The sequence below is a fragment of the Panthera uncia genome (genome assembly GCF_023721935.1).
Source record: "Panthera uncia isolate 11264 chromosome B3 unlocalized genomic scaffold, Puncia_PCG_1.0 HiC_scaffold_1, whole genome shotgun sequence".
Classification (NCBI taxonomy): Eukaryota; Metazoa; Chordata; class Mammalia; order Carnivora; family Felidae; genus Panthera; species Panthera uncia.
Genome location: NW_026057582.1, coordinates 36663404 through 36683714, shown reverse-complemented (window position 1 = coordinate 36683714; position 20311 = coordinate 36663404). Strand labels below are relative to the sequence as shown.

The 20311-nt window shown below is 45.1% G+C and overlaps 1 protein-coding gene across 1 annotated transcript in view; it reads left to right on the top strand.

Moving 5' to 3' along the window:
* The window catches only part of RHOJ (ras homolog family member J), an 85655-nt gene that overhangs the window by 46721 nt on the left and 18623 nt on the right, over nt 1–20311 (top strand). Inside the window, exon 2 of the mRNA XM_049612656.1 lies at nt 13974–14032. Within this exon, the coding sequence (XP_049468613.1) occupies nt 13974–14032 (59 nt within the window). The remainder of the gene's footprint in view (nt 1–13973; nt 14033–20311) is intronic.

Sequence of the window (20311 nt, the reverse complement as noted above, 5' to 3'; positions counted from 1 at the left end):
CTGTGTCTCCCTCTCTCTCTGCCCCTCCCCCACTTGTGCTGTGTCTCTCTCTCTCAAAAATAAATAAATATTAAAAAAAAATTTTAATGTATACCCTCCTGGGGGGGTGGATTTTAGGCTATCCATTCATTCAACCAGTACCCGTTTATTGAATATAAAGACACTGCTGGACCCTAGAAGTTTGTCTTTGTAAAGAATTCACAATCTAGTCAGTTATTAATCATTTATAGAACGTCAATGGGGGAGGGGGGAGAGATCCATAGGTATTGATAAGGGAGCAGGGAAAAGGAACATACCAATTACTAGGCCAGAGACCAAAAAAAAAAAAAAAAAAAACCCCACAGGGTGAGGGGAGCTCACCCAGGGAAATGAAATTTGTCTGACATCACCAGCTGCTCCTAAAGCCACAACTGCACAGGCCCTTACACTGGACAGACAGACAGACAGACAGCAATAATAGACACTTCCACAGATCCAGAAGCACACTTCTTAAAATAGGTCACAGAGGGGCGCCTGGGTGACTCAGTCAGTTAAGCATCGACTTCGGCTCAGGTCATGATCTCATGGTTCGTGAGTTGGAGCCCCACGTCCGGCTCTGTGCTGTCAGCCCGGAGCCTGGAGCCTGTGTCTCCCTCTCTCTCTCTCTCTCTCTGCCCTTCCCCCACTCACACTCTTGTCTCTCTCTCTCTCTCTCTCTCTCTCTCAAAAATAAATAACAAACATTAATTTAAAAAATTTAAAAAAACAGGTCACAAAACTTCAAAAAGATGCTCAGAAATCCCCATATACAAAAAAAGCATGTTGGTTTTTATTATGCTCCACGCTGCCGGGTACAATCTACTGAAATATTGAAATAAATTACTGAGGAAATCAGCCCTTTTCATGGTCTCATTTGCCCAAGTCACTTGTCTCCCCGCCTTTACTCAGGCTCTCACATTTTGCGGTCAATTTCCTCTCAGTGATGACCCAGGGGAATGAGACAACATTTTCCAAACCTCAAGATTACTTGTTTATAATTTCCTCTTTTTACAGTCCTCGTTTTTGGCACAAGCTCCTTCCAGGCCTCGAATTCCCACTGAGAAAACTAGCAGGCATCTCCAGAGGCTTTGCTCTTAGTTGGACCAATGATGTGATTATGTCCCCGGCCCCGTAGTTCCTGAAGACCAGTGAAGGGGCAGGTGAGAGTGAGCTGTCTAGCTGCTGTCCGACACGGCTCCTTCCTGCATTTCTTTTGTGGAGTATACCTCCCCGCCCACTTATATCTGTCAACCACCTGGTCCTGTGTCCACGTGACTTTCACTGGCAGGCTCATTTTGCTTCTGACCAATTAGTGATGACTCAGAAGACCATCATCTTATCTCTAATTCCTCTTTCAACCCTTGAGTCTTTAACCTTCTGGTCTAGTAGAAACTACAATTCCAACTACCCTTGGTATCCTTGGCAATGTAGTCGTTTCAACTACTGAGTATCTATGGGTTCCAAGAGAAAGACATGATGTTTGTACCATACGAGAGCTTGGCAGGTGACCCCCTGAGCTGTAAAAACAAATATCTGCATTATAAATGTGTCAGGGATACAAGAAAGTATATTAAATTAAAAATGTGTATTATCTTCACCTTTCCTCCCATTCCTGCCTCCACCCCCACTGCTATGGAAGAGAGAAAATACCTTTGACTATTCAGCGTCCCTCCCCTCCAAAGCCCAAAGGAGAGTGCCAGGCAAACCCTGGGCTTTCCTGTGTTGGCAGAAAGAAAAGTAAAGTATTTAAAGAAGGCGTGCTGGTGAAGAATGAGGATGGGGCAGATCTTCGAGGCTGTTGGTAGACTATGAAAAATACTGAGAAGATGAATTTAGGATGTGGTGCTACAATTTTTTATTTAGAATCCCCCTCCGGTGTCTTTGTCTTTCACTTACGGTCAGAAAAGCATCAGCAAACCAAGAATAAGGATTCAAAGCCTTAGATGGCCAATCTGCTGACCCAGGTACCCTGAGGCACCAAGCCTTGTACAAGGTTTCTTTCTAGCTTCGAGTGACAGTGCAAATCACAAAGCCTGATGGTAGCCTCACTGAGTGCATCCCTCTACTATTTATGAACGTGTCCTTAACAGAAGTGGCTAGCATCCTTCAAAACTCCATTTTATTGTTAGATCATTTGAGGAAAAATGGGAAAAACATGTGAACGGGGACATATAAGTGGTAGACGTTACCTTATACAAACTGAGAAAATACTTAAAAATTACAAGATGATCTCACAGACATTTATTGCAGAAAGCTTCCAAGAACTGCCTTATCTCAAATTGCCACACATACATCCTCTTTTGATCATAACTAACCAGAAAGTATTAATATTTCTGGACAGTTGTTAACAGGTAAAAAATAAAACTGTAAAGAACCCCTATTTTGTTGGGGATACTAGACTACAATAAATGAAATAGAGGAAAAAACTCAAGCGCATAAAACTCTAGGCTTCTGAATAACAAAGAGGCAGACAAGTAAATATAATCTGGGGCAACAACCATGCACAAAAGTATAAAACAGAAGAATTGCTTAATGTTCTCCAAATTATCTAGTAATTCTTTGGTAGAGAAGTTATTGAGAGCAGAAACACACACTCTGTTTGCTGGGCTGGTGTATTTCACTACACCTAGACATTGTCAGTAAAGGGCTATATTTGGAACCAATTTACTGCTGTTGTCTTTACAGCTCATACACTTGTTGTGTTTTACAACTAATACATTTCAGCAGATTCCAGCATCCTTAAATGTACAATATTTTCTTGGTACCTTTGAAAAGCAAGGATAGAGCATTAGTGGCTCATCATAATTCTCTGAAGATGATGAGGGGCTCCACAATATAGTTCATAACCTTCCGCTGCCACAGGGATATCACAGGTGCCTTCTTGTAAAAATATGAGCTTGCTCCCACAGCCTAAAATAAACCTGCATAAGCCTAAGACAAAATCATAGAGTGAACCTGGAAGAAATGGTAGAATGTAAGTGATGGGAAACAACCCAGATGACATTTAATCTAATCCATATAGAACAGTGATTATCACAACAGGATGAAACTGTTAGGCACCCAAATGTCATTTTTTTCTGACTTACATGTTCATGGTAACAAAGTATGAAAAACATGAAGAGTCTTTTCTATAAATATTTTTACAGATGCAATGCAGAATTTTACCTCCTCCTATCTAGACATTGTATCCTCAATATTTTGTCTCATTTCTCCATATTCTTTAAAAGGTTGCATTGCCAGGTTGCTCCATAACTGAACTGAATCCCCAGTCAATGAACATTTAGATTGTTTCCAGCTGTTAGCAATTATAAAATCTTTGGTGATAAATTGTCATAATGTGTGTGTGTGTGTGTGTGTGTGTGTGTGTGTATTATTGTGCACAGATATGCTGGGGAGATACGCTGCAGAGGTAGACCCATGTTCAGGCTTTTGATCTATATTGACAAATGACTCACCAGAAAACATGAACCAACTTACATTTCTTCCATCAGTGTATGAGTGTCCACATCTCATGTATCCACCAATACTGGGTACCATTCCGTTCATCTTTGGCAGTCTGATAATCCAGAAATTGTATCTTGTTTAACTTGAATATTTCTCACTCCAATATTTATTGGCCCGGGTCTTTATTTCTTTTCTTTTGGATTAATTATTATTCTTATTGATTAGAATGTACCCTATGTATCAAAGATAACCTTCTCTAAACTTCATATATTGTGACCATTTTTTCCCAGTACACTTACTTTTCTTTCTTTTTTTATTTTTTTTAAATGTTTATTTATTTTTGAGACAGAGAGAGACAGAACATGAACGGGGGAGGAGCAGAGAGAGAGAGGGAGACACAGAATCCGAAGCAGGCTCCAGGCTCTGAGCTGTCAGCACAGAGCCCGACACGGGGCTCAAACTCACGGACCGTGAGATCGTGACCTGAGCCAAAGTCAGACGCTTAACTGACTGAGCCACCCAGGCGCCCCTCTTTTTTTAAATTCAAATACATCAGAGGTGCCTGGCTGGCTCAGTTGGTAGAGCTTGCAACTCTTAATCTCAGGGTCATGAGTTCAAGCCCCACTTTTAGGTGTAGAAATTGCTCAAAAAAGAAACTTTTTAAAAAAATGTTTTTAAATCCAGTATTGTTGTTGAGAAAAGAACACGCAGGTTTCAAGTCAAGAGAGCATGCTGAAATAAAATTAAATATGTCAATCATTTTCTTCATAGTGTTCTTCACGTGCTCTTTTATTTCCAAATAGTAACCAACTGTCTAAACACAATATATTGAATACTTCATCTTTTTCCATTGCCACTTAGATCCTAACTCCTTGCAAATGTAGCAACAGCTCTGTGGCTGAGATTCCTGTTCTGTTTCATTCATTCTTATGCTGGCGTCATGCTTCTCTCATAACTTTAAAATACATGTTAACATATATTAATATGGCTATCCTGTCATTTTTTAAATTAGTTGCTATTCTCCCTAGTTTAATTTTTTGTATGACTACTGCAATCACTCTTGTGTTCCCAATTCAAAAATCCCATTGGAATCACTTTACACTTATTAAATAGAGGATGCCTACATGTTATCTTTATAATACAGAGCTTCCCACCCAAATCCATGAGTGTTTCTCCATTTCCATCTTTTAGGTAGCTCAACAGAGTGCTTTGTTCCAGAAAGGTCTTGCACATTACTAGGCAGTTTATAGTTTTTGCTGTTATTGTGGAAAGGATGTTTTCCATCACATTTTCTAACTAGTTATGGCTGGCACCTGATAGAATTTTTATAAGCCTAATAACTCTTTGAAAATTCTTGACAGGAACACACTATTCCACTTTTATCGTGACCAGGTGTTTGCATTTCCAAAGTGACTACTTCTAGACAAGGAGGGGAGCGTGCTGTTGCTACTCTCAAACTCCCTCCTTCCTGGATTGTGGGTCAGGTATGGGCAAAAAGATAATATCTGCCCAGCATTCTGTAAGTTTTACGTTTTTCCCACATATTACCTCACCTAATTTCACAACGCCCGTCTAAAGCGGATGGGATTCTCTACAGTAATCGAGTTATTAGTCTCATCTTAAAGATGAGGAAACAGAGGCTCAGATCTGAATCACTCTCCTGGAGAGCTGGTTTAAAATGCAGATATGTGGGTCCCACCCGGGACCTATTCCTCAAAATCTTAGGGGTGCGTGTGAAACCGGGGAATCTGGTTTTTTTTTTTTCACTAGCTCCCCCTGGTGGCTACTATGAGACATTTAGATCACGGAGTCAAAAGGCTAAAATTGAAAAGTTTTCTCCTCCATCTTAGGCATTTATTCTACCATACCTCAGTGGAAACTTAATAATTGTGAGGGGGTTTTCACAATTTATGAAGAATCTGGCATTTTTTAAAGTATCTCTTTATATAGGGGATTCTGCAAAAAGCATGCTCTGGTTTGCCACCACAAGCCTGTGTGCAGGCTTCACTTATAATTCAGTCACTTCATCTCAAAGTCTTAATTAAAAGATGGCTCCCCTGTACTCTGTGGCTAATGCCAAGCTGCCTGGCTACAATGGCTTCCACAGCCTTAGTGAACCTCAGGACACCTTGGCAGTGGTCCTGCCCCAGTGGCCTAGAATCTGGCAATTCTGTAGCTAATGATGGTTGCCTGGAAAAGTGGCAGAGTGCCCCAAGCACAGATCCCACCCAGGGGACCCCCATTGCCGAGGCATCCTCTTACAACAGGTAGGCCAGCTCTCGTGCAGGACAACATTGCTGGTGACCCCATCTTGCTAGTGTGTTGAAAAACTCATGGTGACTCTTTGGGAAATGCCAAAGATTCATCTGCAGAAAATAGGTGTCTCAGAGAAAACCTTCATTTTGGGATGAGTTTAATACGCTTTTCAGGGGCGCCTGGGTGGCTGAGTTGGTTAAGTGTCCAACTTCGGCTCAGGTCATGATCTTATGGTTCATGGGTTTGAGCCCCACGTCAGGCTCTGTGCTGACAGCTCAGAGCCTGGAGCCTGCTTCGGATTTTGTGTCTGCCGCTCTCTATGCCTCTCCCCCACTCACATTTTCTCTCTCTCTCTCTCTCTCAAAAATAAATAAACATTTCAAATTTTTTTTAAATAGTAATAATATACTTTTCAGTTGCCCAACCAGTATTTATGGAGTTACATTGGAAGGTCCATGCTAGACTCTGAGATGTGCGAATAAAGAATACACAATGCTTTATGACCCACTGAGCAAAAGAGCATGGAAAGAAGCTTAATGTTATTTGGGGGAATCAAGAAAAAATTATGGAAGTGTGTTTATGACTGTGGGAGTTTCCCAGACTGACAAGTGTGGGGAAAGCATTCCAGAATTTCTTTTCCCAGAATTCCAGGGGGAAGAGCCTAAGTAAAGGCATCATGAGTATTGGATCATTGGCGGGTAAGAAATAAAAGAGAGCTGGAATGGTAAGCCAGGGCCAGACTACAAGGACTTTGTACACTCTTGGAAGGTGTTTGAAGTTTATCTTGGAGCTGTTCAGGAGCCACAGCTGCATGAACTCTGATGGCAGGAAGGAAAACCAGCAGATGAGCCTGGGAGAACCGGATGTGGATCAGGAGGCCACTGACAAGGCTGGGAGTGAGGGACTGCACAGGAACAGCTACAAAAAGGCTAAAGAAGAGTCCCATTCCTGAGGTACCTAGCAGGTGGAATTGGCAGGATGTGGCGACCAAATGAATGCTGTGGAAAGAAAAGCGAGGCCAAGCAGGACTCTGAAATTCCAGGATGTGGATGTCATGGAATCACAGCTCTTTGAAATTCCTTGAAAACCCTTGATGGGAACACACTATTAATGTGAGCCTCCCCAGTCGGTTCCAAAAGCCCTGGAACTAAACAAGCTCTTCCCCCTCCTCCTCCTCCTTCTCTTCCGTCATCAAACAAGTACTGGCGGGGGCAGACCTTTCCAGAACACACACCCCAACCCAGAACCGAGGCAGCTTCATTCCCACAAGCTCTGTTCTCAAAAGTACTGTTATTTCAGAAGTCATTTGTTCAGTGATGCCACCTGACATCTGCATAAGTCTTGCTCTACAAAATCATCATGCTCACGCTCCCTTTTGCTCCTCACACTTCCAAGAAGAAAATCGAGACTTCGGGAAGCTGCGGCTTGCTCGAGTTCCCCCAGAGTTCCTTCAGAGTGAATTCACAGTTCCAACCAGTTCTTCTGCCTTCAAATCCAGGGCAGGTACAACCCGAAACAACTACAAACCAAATCCCCTTCATAATACCTAAATACCTAAAGGAGAAAGGAGTAGGACCGGAGATGGGAGACGTATAGCGGGTATGTGTTACCCTTTTCCAATGGAACTCTCATTATTGTAGGACATACCTTCAGACCTAACCCCAAAAAGAGCCCTCAATTCAGAGTCCTAACAGATTCTCGGGAAGGCTGTTTGGTTTTCTGCACAGTCTATATTCTGCAGGAACAACACCTCAGGCTTACACATCAAGTAAGAGACTTCCCCAGGCAACTTTTATTTCAGGGGGGATGGGAGGGAATGAGGGTGGGGAGAGTCTGCAGCTCAGCAAACAAGAAGCATTCCTTGCAAAGAAGGGGGTAGAGCTGGCTGGGATAGGCCAGCGTAGATGGGTGAGAAAGGTTTCAAGCCACATGAAGAGAAATATATACGATGGAAGTTTGCAACCCACCAGGAAGGAATTCACGACCAACTCATATTTAGGAAAATGTATTGTTACAGTTTTCTAACTTATTTTAACTTGAAGGAAATCTCAGATGCTTCTGAGTTGGTCCCTTAAAAAATGAACATGCACACTTTGAGGCTTCAACCAGGTCACAAACACACGTAAGCAGTGCCTGAGAGCAGCCAGTGGAGCTAGGTAAATCACTGTCCCAGACACATTCTTCCAGAAAAGAAGAAGAGCAGGGGATGAGGGTCAGAAAAGTTCAGAGTGGGAAAAGGTCAGTGGCTGATGCTGAAGGTGTCCAGTCAGCAAGCATGATGAGAGTCAGAATCGAGAGTTTTCATTTAAATCTCCCTTTCTTGCAGCCCCCTGGACACAAGACAAGCCATTGTGATGATTACCCCTAGCTATGAACAGCTTAGAAAGAGTTTTGTTTTGTTTTGTTTTTTATTTTACATCCTAATTAGTTAGCATCTAGTGCAACAATGATTTCAGGAGTAGATTCCTTAGTGCCCCTTACCCATTTAGCCCATCCCCCCTCCCACAACCCCTTCCATAACCCTCAGTTTGTTCTCCATATTTATGAGTCTCTTCTGTTTTGTCCCCCTCCCTGTTGTTAGATTATTTTTGTTTCCCTTCCCTTATGTTCATCTGTTTTGCCTCTTGAAGTCCTCATATGAGTGAAGTCATATGATTTTTGTCTTTCTCTGACTGACTAATTTCCCTTAGCATAATACCCTCCAGTTCCATCCACGTAGTTGCAAATGGCAAGATTTCATTCTTTTTGATTGCCGAGTATGCATGTCGAGTATTCCATTGTATGTATGTATGTGTATATATATGTGTGTGTATGCACACATATATATATACACACACACACCCCCATCTTCTTTACCCATTCATCCATTGATGGACATTTTGGGCTCTTTCCATGCTTTGGCTACTGATGATAGTGCTGCTATAAACATGGGGGTGCATGTGTCCCTTCGAAACAACACACTTGTATCCCATGGATAAATGCCTAGTAGTGCAATTGCTGGGTTGTAGGGCAGATCTATTTTTAGTTTTGTTTTTTTTTTTAATTTTTTTTTTAATGTTCATTTATTTTTGAGACAGAGAGAGACAGAGCATGAACAGGGGAGGGGCAGAGAGAGAGGGAGACACAGAATCTGAAACAGGCTCCAGGCTCTGAGCTGTCAGCACAAAGCCCGACGCGGGGCTTGAACTCACGGACCGTGAGATCATGACCTGAGCTGAAGTCGGCCACTTAACCGACTGAGCCACCCAGGCACCCCCTATTTTTAGTTTTTTGAGGAACCGCCATACTGTTTTCCAGAGTGGCTGCACCAGCTTGCATTCCCAAGAGTTTTTATACCTCTTTAGGGTAAACACAATTTGTTCATTTCCAGGTGATAGAGACCTACCGGCTTGCCCCACATCTCACCAAATGAGTCACAAAGTATGAACTTGAACTCAGACATGAGCAGAACTCCTCTGAAGCTTGGATATAAGGCCAAGAGCATGAAACTGTCCTTCTGCTGTCATGCCGGGACAGTGGTTAGCACCCTCTCCCCAGGCATTAATAATCCAGGGGAAGGTACCTTTGTTTGATTCTGCTATTAACTAAAAGTTGAGATGGTCTGAAGGTGCATGTTAACTTGTAAATCTTGTCAGGTAGACATGCAAATAATTCCTGTTCAGTAGAAAAGAGAACACCCCAGGTTATCTTTTCCATAGGACAGCATCCAGTCTCCTAGTGAAGCTAGTCACCTCATGTCAACATTTTGCTTTTTAAGTACCTATAAATGTCAGCTCTTCAAAACGCTCCTTGTACAAGATTTATCATCTTACTAGTTCTCTCATCAATGAGTTAATAAAACTTTGACATATCTTCATCCTATATTTAGCTGAGAGCCATGTTTTTAACTTGCCTAAAATTCTGTTTCCTGCCATGTATATCCTCTAGTGTTTCTTCCTCTGAAACAGCACCTTTAAGGTATCACATCCACACACCTCTTCAGATCTGCCTCATCCTACCTCCTCCAAGAGAGCACGCTCAACATGAGCGATGCAGAGAGCAGGGCATGTGCTGGGAAAGGAACGGAAGCTCCCTCCTAACCTGGAATTTTCACCATTCCAGTCCTTTGGATTCATCGTATATTCATCACATTGACTTCAAAAGACTGCTCTTGGCAGATGAGACCTTCCAGTCCACCACGTAGCAGGGGGAGGGACGTTGGATCAGATTCCTAGTGCTGGGCTGGGCTGGCGGTTTGAGCTGGTTTACAGGGAATGGCCAACACTTCCTCATCCACTCGGTGCCAGGAGGTGACTAAATGTCAAGAGGAGAAGGCTCAGAGCCTGCCTGAGTGAAGCTAGCCGACCCTCCAGAGAGCAAACCCCTGACTTAGACTTTATTAGCACCTCTTCCAGCTCACAAAATTAACCACTCCGATCTGCATAGAGGAACACAAGGAAGCAAAGAGTTTAATGGATTTGGAGAAGACAGCCTTCATTTTACATACTTAACAGGTCACTGACAACTTTTCACACTCTACTGAGAGAACCATCTGAGCCCTTAGCAGGTCCTTTGACCCATTCTCTTGAAAGCCTCTCTAAGCTCAGTAAACAACTCTAATAGCTCCAAGAATAGAAGGTGGTCTGGGATTTTAGCCTGACGTTGTCTGCCAGGCAGATTTGCTGGCTGCAGGCGCTTCCCAGCATTAGTGTCTTGCCAGAGAGCTTCTAGCCGCGCGCAGCTCTGCACATTTTGAAGGACTTTCTTTTGCCTGGGTCACCTCTGGTGCTCCATTCCTATACCGTGTGTTAAGCATCTGTTGCATATACCAGCAACTGTGCTGTGTGTTCTGCAGGATGTGAAGCATGGAGAGTCTGTCCTCAAGGGTCTTCCGATCCAGTGGGAGATACAAGACACAGATCTAAACAGCTATCATCTGGGGTAGAAAGTGACCAGTAATTCACAAATATCATGAAATTTTGTGCCAGTTAATATGCACTGCGTATACAGTAGAGAACAGTGCAGACTGGCTCTTGTCGTTACTAAAGGTTCAGGAAAGATCTGTCGAGGAGGGAAGGTAACAATTGTGGAGCACTCACTATGGGCCAGCCTGTGTACCAGGCATTTTCTCATTTAATTTGCTCTCTTTGGGAAGTGATGTTATTCCCATTTTTAACAAATGAGAAAGGAGAGGCTCAGAGATGTTAGGTGGCTTTCCGAAGGTCACTCAGATAGTGAATGGCAGAGACAGGTGTCGAACACAGAACCATCTGACTTAAAAGATCCTGCTCTTTCAGCCTCACTACATTTACTATTAGCATTTTGGGGCATGTCTTCCTTCTGTGCTGTTGTGACTGATTTGTTTCCAAATCAAGGAACTTTGTAGGATACAGGATAGCAAGCAATAAGGCATCCACTACTACGTTGAGATACGGACTCACAAAGCCATTTGCAATCTCCACAAGGCGTGATTAATGCTCGGATTTGTCCCTCGGTCTTCCCTAGAATCATCTGTGTGATCCATTCATCTTCCTTCCGATAGAATAGGAGAATAGGAGGGCAGAAAAGAGAGAATAACAGCGCCTTCCAGGGGTCTGCCCCTTTCTTTAGGATTCTTTCTACCAGGGCTGACCAAACACACAGACTAGACAGTCCCTACACAGCAAAGCTGAAAGCCAACACGGCTTCCGCCCAAAAAATGCCACCCTCTCTCCTCCCACCACTTTGCCTTAACACAAGGAAATTATTTCAGTTCCTTCTCTTTCATTTTCTCTGGAGAAAAGAACTCTGGATTTCATAGCTTAACAAAGCCTTCAGCAAAAATGTCTAAATTAGTGAGTCAGGACAGCCCTCCATGCTCACCTATGGGGCCCCATCTCCCCCAGTGCACCCTGGGTAGCAGGTGAACCACCCCTTGCCCCTCCCCAGTGCACCCTGGGCAACTCTTGGCCATTCGTGGGACTCAGCTTAGACATGTCCTCCAGAAAACCTTCTCTGATGAAGCTCCAGCAGAGAGGGTGCGTGGGGGTGTGTGCACGCACACATCACACACACACGTACACACATGCAGTAGGGCCCCCTGCACGTTCCCACACGCCACCAGCACCCACACACATGCACACATGCATAGTGATACAGTAATACCCCCGCTGTCTGCTCCCACACCCTTCCATGCTACCTCTGACATAGCATTTATTATATTGCGCGGTGCCCAGGCTTTGCCACTAAACCCCTCCTCCCCAGGCCCCATGACAGGAGGAACTGTATCTGGTCTTTCCACACCCAACACTGAGCATGGTCTAGGAACCCGATCAACCCTTGAGTGAGAGAAGGACAGACAGAAGGGAAAACTATGCCCAGACTCTCATTCCACAGCCCAAACTCACTGGGCTGGCACTCACGCAGGCCTGGTACAAGTCCCTGCAGTCAAAGGTACCCAGAGAGAGAAGGGTGGGGCCTGAGGAAAAGCAGCCTGGAGGGAAACCCCAACAGCGCCCCCATGACAAAGGTCAGTGCCATTGCTTGGGAATATATGCAGGGCCCAAAGGGGCCATGAGGATAACTAGGCATCTGGGCCTCACTCCACAGATGGCTCTGGGCCTGGAGGTCGTGGGAGGCTCCGAGAGGGTCTCCAGAACAGCTGGCCCTGACCTGCATGTACTGGGCTCACCAGAGGCAGGAAATTCCATGTTGTAATGGCTGGATTTGTTCCATTCATTCCTGATCCATGACTAGGTAGTGACTTGGTCATTAAAGAAACAATGTAGGCAGATTTCAGGAACATCTGACTGGGCTCCACGCATGCAGGAAGAGGAAAATATAACAGAACAAAGCTCTGGAAATATGAAAGGAAATAAAAATGTTTGAATGCCCCCTCTTCTGTCAGCATCGGCACCAGGGCTACATGGAACGGGGTTCACCGCTTAAAAACACAATTTGAAAGCTCATCGCAGTGCTACAGCCATGTTATCAAGCTGAACTCATGTTGATCTGGGTAGATTAGAAAAATCATTCCTGGGGTCTAGGGAGGCAGCGCTTTTAAACAAGTGCTTTTCAAAGAATGAGCCATTGAGAAGTACTTAGCATACATGTAGTCCAGGAACCTGAAAACAAATAAAAGCAACAGCATAACAGAATCAGCAACTCTGAGCAGACTGGAGAATCTGGCCAGCCTCTATAGGAGATACAGTGATAAAGGTTGCTATGCAGTCTGTCTGTCTTTCCTATACAGCTAAGGGTAGAAGGAGCCAAAAATCATCTTTCCCTGCATTTGCACATTTTTTGATCAAGTAGGGGGAAAAAAATCACATTCTCCCACATACTTTACTTTCTTTTTCTAAAAAGAGATTAAACGGTGGGGGGGGGGGGGGGGGGGGGGGGGCTGGGATTTAAATTGGCTCTTTTCATTCATCATGAGAATTGTATTACTTTTGCATTGCATGTGTTCAATCTGAGTTGAGTTTCAAGATGAGACTTTATTTCATTTCCAGACATGTACAGAGTAGTGGGTGTCCCTATATCACTTCTCACTTTTGGCCACAATTGCTTGGCAAGGCAGTGAACCTGCTGGGTATATCAAACTGCCCACTTTTCCCTCTATATGCACCCTTTAGGTATGTGAAAGCGAACCCGTGCAACATCTCCTCTGGCAACTAAGGTTCAAAATCGTAATCAGTTGGGCTAACGCACTGGACTATTCAACTTAAAAACAAAACAAACCAAAAAAAACTTTTTAAAATGAAGGTGAAGCCCTTCTCGTTTCATTATTAGCTTTGCCTTATAGACTCTAAACTATGTCAGTGGGCTACTATTCTGTGCTTTCGTGGCTTAATCAATATTTCAGGGACAGACAGAAGCAGAGAGAGTTCAAACGGAGAAGTTGCTTACACAATTCTGTATCCTGAAAGGTGGCTCCAACAAAAAAAAAAAAAAAAAGGAAAAAATACCCTACCCAAGAAAGCGTCCATCATCCTTTTGCTGCAGGATCTTGATATTCCAGGACCTAATGGGGATCAATGAGTAGCCTACAGAGTGTCCTAGTGGCACAAGTGATATTCATCTCAGTTGAGAAATTCGGACTTGGCTGAGCTCATCTGCTCTCACTGCAGGCCAAGGTTGCCTTTCACTTGCAAATCATGCTGTCGGCTTGGTTTAGAATATACATGGGTGAGGCATATGCTTATCCTTGCCGCCCAGGAAGATGTTGGCATGGAGACATGTGAAGCCTCCTGATGGAAGCTCACATTTATGGACTCTCCTCTTCTCTTCTCCCCTAGTGACTGTGACAGTGGGAGGCAAGCAACATTTGCTCGGACTGTATGACACGGCAGGACAGGTACGTTTTTGCTGTTTTGATTCATCAGGGGTTTGGGAGTGGGGAGAATGATCCATTTGGCTAGGCACAGGGGGACTAGCAGTACAGATATTACCTTGTCTGATCATTCGGGGCAAATTTATGGTCTGTCTAAGTGAAACTAAAGGCACATTCTTCATATCGTAAAAACATTTATAATTACAAAAAAAACTAACTCAAAGAAACATTACTCGAGGTGTTGATAGGCAAGTAACAATTCATTGATTGACGGTTATCAGTAACCAAAATAACACATTTGCCAAGAGTCTCAATTTCTTCCTGCCCATACCGATGCCAGATTCAGGACTAATGAGTCAATGTTATACATATTAGTTTCGCTCATTATTTTTTTTTCATGCTATACTCTTTGCCCAGCCATTATTTGAATTGCCTAACGAGCTGTGGAAAGGTCCAAAAAGAGATGAGGGGTGGGCAGGTTGTGGGGGGTGGAGCATGGGAGAGGGATTAAGTGCTGGAAAGAAGAAAAACCAGGATCCTGAATGGTTTCCAGCAGTGAGGGTCAACCCCTGCACAACTGGAGGTTGACTCTAAATTCTCTGAGATTCTTGAAATATTCTCACTCTGTCAGAGATGTCTTCAGGTTGGAGAATGTAACCAACCAATTATGTAAGGCCATAGACTAGAAAGAACCCTCAACACCGATTCAGTCAGCACATGCCCTACTTAGATGAAAATGCCACCTTACCTTTCTTTCCTCACACCCCACACTCCACTCTGAAAGGTTTCTAATGTTATAAATTCATGGGTTGGAGGCAAAGTGGTTAAGCAATTGATGGCCATGGCCCAATTTCTTTGATAGAGCTCTTGTTACCATTGGGTCATTTATTTAGGTCAAAATCAGCGGGTTGTTCAGTCTGTCCAAATTCATACATCTTAAGTCCTTTGGAGTGAACATTGACCAGGCTCTTTCCCACTGTGAGTTTCCTGCTAATTGTTCTTTGTAGTTATGCATTTGTCTGGGCCTTTTTCCCACAATTATCTGGAGATATGTCTTTTTGCTCAACTTGAAAACTCTCCACTAGGAAAACTAAGAATAAATGGAATTCTCTTTGGGATTTCTGTGTGTATTTGCAAGGACCACGTATAAATGTCTGTGGGACACCAGAGGCTGATGCTGGGCAGGCCCGGGCAATGGGAAACTGGAAAATCTTGCACCAGACTCAAGACTCCTAAGAGTGTCCAGTTTCCCTTTGTTTGCAGATGGCTGTTGTAGCCAGCTACTCTCAGGAACTGGGTGGGGAAAGAGACTTCTCACCTCAATATCAAGACACTCAACTAGGAAAGGATGCTCCAAATGCCCAAATGGGAAAATTGGTTTGGCTCCTCTGGTCAAAGTACAAGGGTCTCCGGGCACCTCCTGCTTAACTGTGCCTCCACCAGAAAGCCTCCTGGCAATAGAGGTACACTGCTGTTTGGACTGGATTTGCCTACTTTCGTTCAGTCATAGAGTCATTAGGCTGTCCCCATTCATCAGAAACTCACAGCCTGAAAGAGAAAGGAATTTACACCCTTCACTCCCGTAGTCAGAGTTTATGAATATAATCTAGTTTGAAAAGTTCCGTGCAGCAAGGATTATTGCCTGACTCTGAAGCCTCTTGCCTTCTGAAAAGCTCCCTGTGCTCCCACGCTCCCCTCTTCTATAGCAACCCCTGACAGTTGTTAGCTTCTGTGCATTCACTGTCCCCGGAGCAACCTCCCCAGGCCTCTGTTTAATTTCAAATCCAATAAAACTGTTTAAAAGCGCCTATAGAGTCTAATTATTCTTTCCCACTGCTGTCCTTTTTAGAAAAAAATTTTAAATAACACGAGTATAGGAGTTGAAGCTGTAAGGCAGTATAGAAATATCTTTAAACTCCAAATTGAAGGAAGTAGAATGATCCAAACCTCCGACAGAGGTGAAGTGATGGGCACTGATAAAATATCACAACAAGTGGGTTGTAGATACTTCTTCAACTTAACTTTGACTCTAATGCTTTCCATCAGCTCCTTTGAAAGCTCAAAAGGTGGACAAGGTTCACAGGGGAGCGTGCAGCATGGGGAAAAGGAGTCAGGACACATCTTAAAGTTCCTTCTAGGCCTAAAATTCTATGCTTAGGACTTTTAATAGACGACTTCAAGAAGGCCTAAAAGATCTGGGGTAATTAAGCTAAATGATGGGAGGCTAGACTCAAGGGAGACCTCCCAGCAGTAAAGCAGTGTTAAATATTGGAGTGTGTTACACTAAAGGGTGACGTGCAATTCATTTTGCAGGATAATGGTGGTTTTCAAACTTGAACAGACGTCAGAATCACCTGTGAACCCTGTTAAAACCCAGCCCCTGAGCCCCACTTTCAGAATTTCTGATTCTACGGGTCTGGAATGGGGCCCAAGAATTTGCACGTCCAACAGATTTCCTGGTGCTGCTGCTGCTGGTCGGAACACCGTATTGTCAGAATCACTGTTCTGGAACCTTGCCACTCAAAGTACGGCCCACCCACCGGCAGCATCGGCATCACCAGGAAGCTTGTTAGAAATGCAGATTCTCAGGCCCCACCCCCCAGCCTACTGAATCTGAAAATTCATCTTAAGAAGATCCCCACATGATCCGTATGCAATAAAAATTTGAGAAACACGACTCTGGAAGTCTTTGGTGGTCGAAGCATGGCTCCTCACCCTTCAGAGGCTGCAGCAGAAAACAACCCTAACCTGAGTGGATTCCCATGGTCCTACAACTCTGCCAATAAGGCTTTGTAACAGCTTTAACTTACAAGCATGATCCCCAAATTTCCATTCCCAGCCTCAGGCAGGATAATCCATCATCCTCAGTTATATTCTAGCAAATGTCGCTGAGGTCACATGCTCAAGGAACATTTAACTAATTCAAACATACTCATATGGCCAGAGTTACTAAGAAGAAAGAGAGGTGATCTCAAAACCAACTGATTCATTCCCGAACCGCACAAAAGGAAATAAGTCTCTGAAACCAACTATAGAGTTCTGTCTTGCTGTGAATCATTCGATTTTCCTACATGAGTAAACCAAGAAGTAGTGTCCCTCCTCTGTGCCTTGAGCTCACTGTGGGTCAGCATTGATGAAAACAACCTCAAGAGGCCCAGGTTCTGAATGGAAAAGTGATAGGAACTCAGTACTTCTACCTTCAAAGTCAGCCCAAGACAAAAACGGTCGCACCCGGCTCCGTCCACATTGCTATGTCCACTCTGCCCCGGACACCACTGCAGCCCCACCAGGCCCTCCTCGGACATGCTCCTGGCCCTTCACGAGCCTGCCAAGCATTCACCACAGACGGTCTATAATGAAGCCACGTGCATACACGGCCAGCACATGGCAGCTGCTATTAAAATTAGCTCCCGCCCCGAATCCCTGAAGCAAACAAATATTGGGACTTCAAGTGGAATCCTTTGAAAACAAAGAGTTCCTCTATTAGGTGGAATCCCAAACACAAAGTGAGGCAACGTGAGGGATTGTTCCCAGGCTGACTCTGCAGGTTACCCCTCAGCTGACGCCGGAGAGGCAAGAAGGCCAGGCCCATAAAGCCAAACCTATCTAGGTCTCGCCAGGTCGTGCTGCGCGGCCCATGCCCCTACTAGTGTCTTACTGAAAGCATCTCTGGGAGGGATTTCTAGAGCTCAGATCTTTGGCTCAGCTACAAAGAATCCCAGAGCCAACTTTTCCATGACGTACTTGCAGGCCAGTCCGTTTTGAGTGCGTCATTAGAGACTAAAGGGACGACAGGGTGCCGGGGTGGGGACGCTGAGGCAAAGCCTGGGCATTTGCCAGCTGAGGAATGCCAAACCGGTGTGTCCCGGGTCATGGCTCAGAGCCAGGCGTCTTCCCACCCTGCTGCCGGCCACATAGAGTGGAACCAGCCACCGCAGTGAGGCATCTTGCCTCCCGCTCTCGGTGGGCACACGAGCCATGTGGGTGAAGGTCTGCTCAGATTGTGGCCTCTCAGACCCAACTCCAGGATAGACATATCTCAAAGGCAGCACTTCCAGGGAGGAATGAGGATCTCCTGGTGTCGGGAGCCCCGTTTCTCAGCAGGGTGAACCCCCAGGTTCTCTGCACACAGGCCCCCCACGATGCAGTGCTATTTGTCAGCAAGCACAGGATGACGCGGAGAAACCACAGCCCCCAGCAGCTCAGCTGTCACCCGTGACCGTGGAAGTGTGGGAACAGAAAGGCCATCAGCCACACCCCTCCCTCAGCTGAGACTACACACTGCTTGTCTTCACCTGCCCCGATTTCTGAAGCCCCTCGGCCCCCAAGGGCTTAAAGAGGCAAGTGGCCAGGCAGGGAGGCAAGTACAGCTGGGGTCCATTAATGGCAACCCAGGGTCCACTTGGAAGGACACGAGCCTTCCCTTTTGCTATCGGCTGACCCAATGGGGCCATCAAGAGCACAGGACCTGGCATCCTCCATGGATCCTCCATGGAAAGTTTGCCTAAAACAAACTCTAGGCTTTGCCTAAAGCCTCAACACAAATGTTTTTCCTCAATAAGCAACCCAACCTTCTTGCTCACATGCATCTTAACGTGGTTTTAGAAATGTGCAATTTGGAGGATGTGAAAGAAGTTTGCTCACGTGACAAGTTATTGGTAAAAGTAACCTTAGGACACAAACTTATTTCTTCTCAAATTATAAAAAAAATAGAGCCGTAGAGACATCGATTCAGAGGTGCAATCGGAGTATGCAAGCACTTGGGTCTCTTTACTACTCAGTTTAGAAAAAGTTAATTTCGGGTTCAGCCCCAGGAGCCAATGAGGGTAGGGACACTACAGCCATTGTTGACAAGACGGACTCTTGACCACCAAAGAACTTAATACATCCAAGACACTGCTGTAAGCGGTCTACACATACTAACACGTTTTATTCTCAAACAGTCCTATGGGGCAAGCACCTCATTTTACAGGTGACCTCATTTTACAGGCGAAGAAACTGAGGCGGAGAGAACTTACCCAGCATCACAGAGTAGTCACAGGCAGTACTGGGATTGGAACCCAAAGAATATGTCCCCCTAGCCCATGCTCCTAAGTACTATGCTACACTCCCACCCTCCGGACGTTACCCACATTTCCCAAACCAAGCCTGACAGATAGGAGTGTACTTGATGGGAGAATCCGAAAATGAGACATGTGCTAAAATCTGGGATAAATGTCACTAAGCCCAGGAGGACTTTGAAGCCGAATTCTACATCCAATTTAATGTGGGTGTGGGCTGCGGTGGGGTTAGGGGAGACTCAGTGCAACTCTCCTGTCCCTCAACATGTGGTCCCTGGACCAGTGACATCAGCGTCACCTGGAAGCTCGTCAGAAATAAATCGGTGGCCTTCACCCCAGACCTGCTGCTGCATGAGAAGCTGCACATTAACACGACTCGAGTGTGCCTAAGGTCTGGTCAAATAATTTCACTTTGCTCCCCACCTGGGCCATCATGCCAGGTGCCTCTTCCAGACACATGTGGAGGGTGTCTGGCCATCTGATGAGGCTGTCCCTGAACTGTAGTTTCTTAATAGTTGCCCAATCCAAGAGCACCAGATCTGCCTTCAAACCAGTCTCCAGCCTTTGGGGTAAAGTTGGTGGAAAGTACTCAAGAGCCCACCTTGCCCCAAATCCTTCCCTATCCCCTGAGACCCCCAGCCAGCCAGCCTCCTTGCCCATTTTAGCCCTCCAGAGCCCCACTCAAGTCGCAAGTTTAGAGTAACACCTTGTCTCCTCAAGAAGCCTTCAAGACTGGTCTTCCATTCTCAGCTTTGACATGAGAATGGGGGGCGTGAAATACCAGCTAGACCATCGATCCATTTCCCAGAGCCCCTTCCCATCATCCCAACATGTGGTCATCCAACCCAGGCTCGGAATGTGCCCTGTTGAGAAAAACTCATCAGCTGATACAAATTCAAATCCCCCAGCCTCCCAGCACCCAGCCCTCCATCTCACGAGGACACTTGCCTTTATTAATGCTGAACCCTCAGCCACATTTCATCGCCACAGCCTGTGGCAAATGGGGGCCGACGGGAGTCCTGCCGGTCCAGGTGTGAACCTCCTTCAAAGGTGTATTTGCTCTGTAGCCCTGATTAAATCACTCAATCTGTTTAGAGTTTCACTTCTTAAACCACAAAATCAGCTGAGAGGGAAGGAATGATAAGCTGCAGTTCTGAAACTTGAGCTGCAACAGCCTCACGCGGACAATTTGTTGCACCACATACGGTGCAGGCGCTCCCCAGGGCCTTGGCTTCGGGAGGGC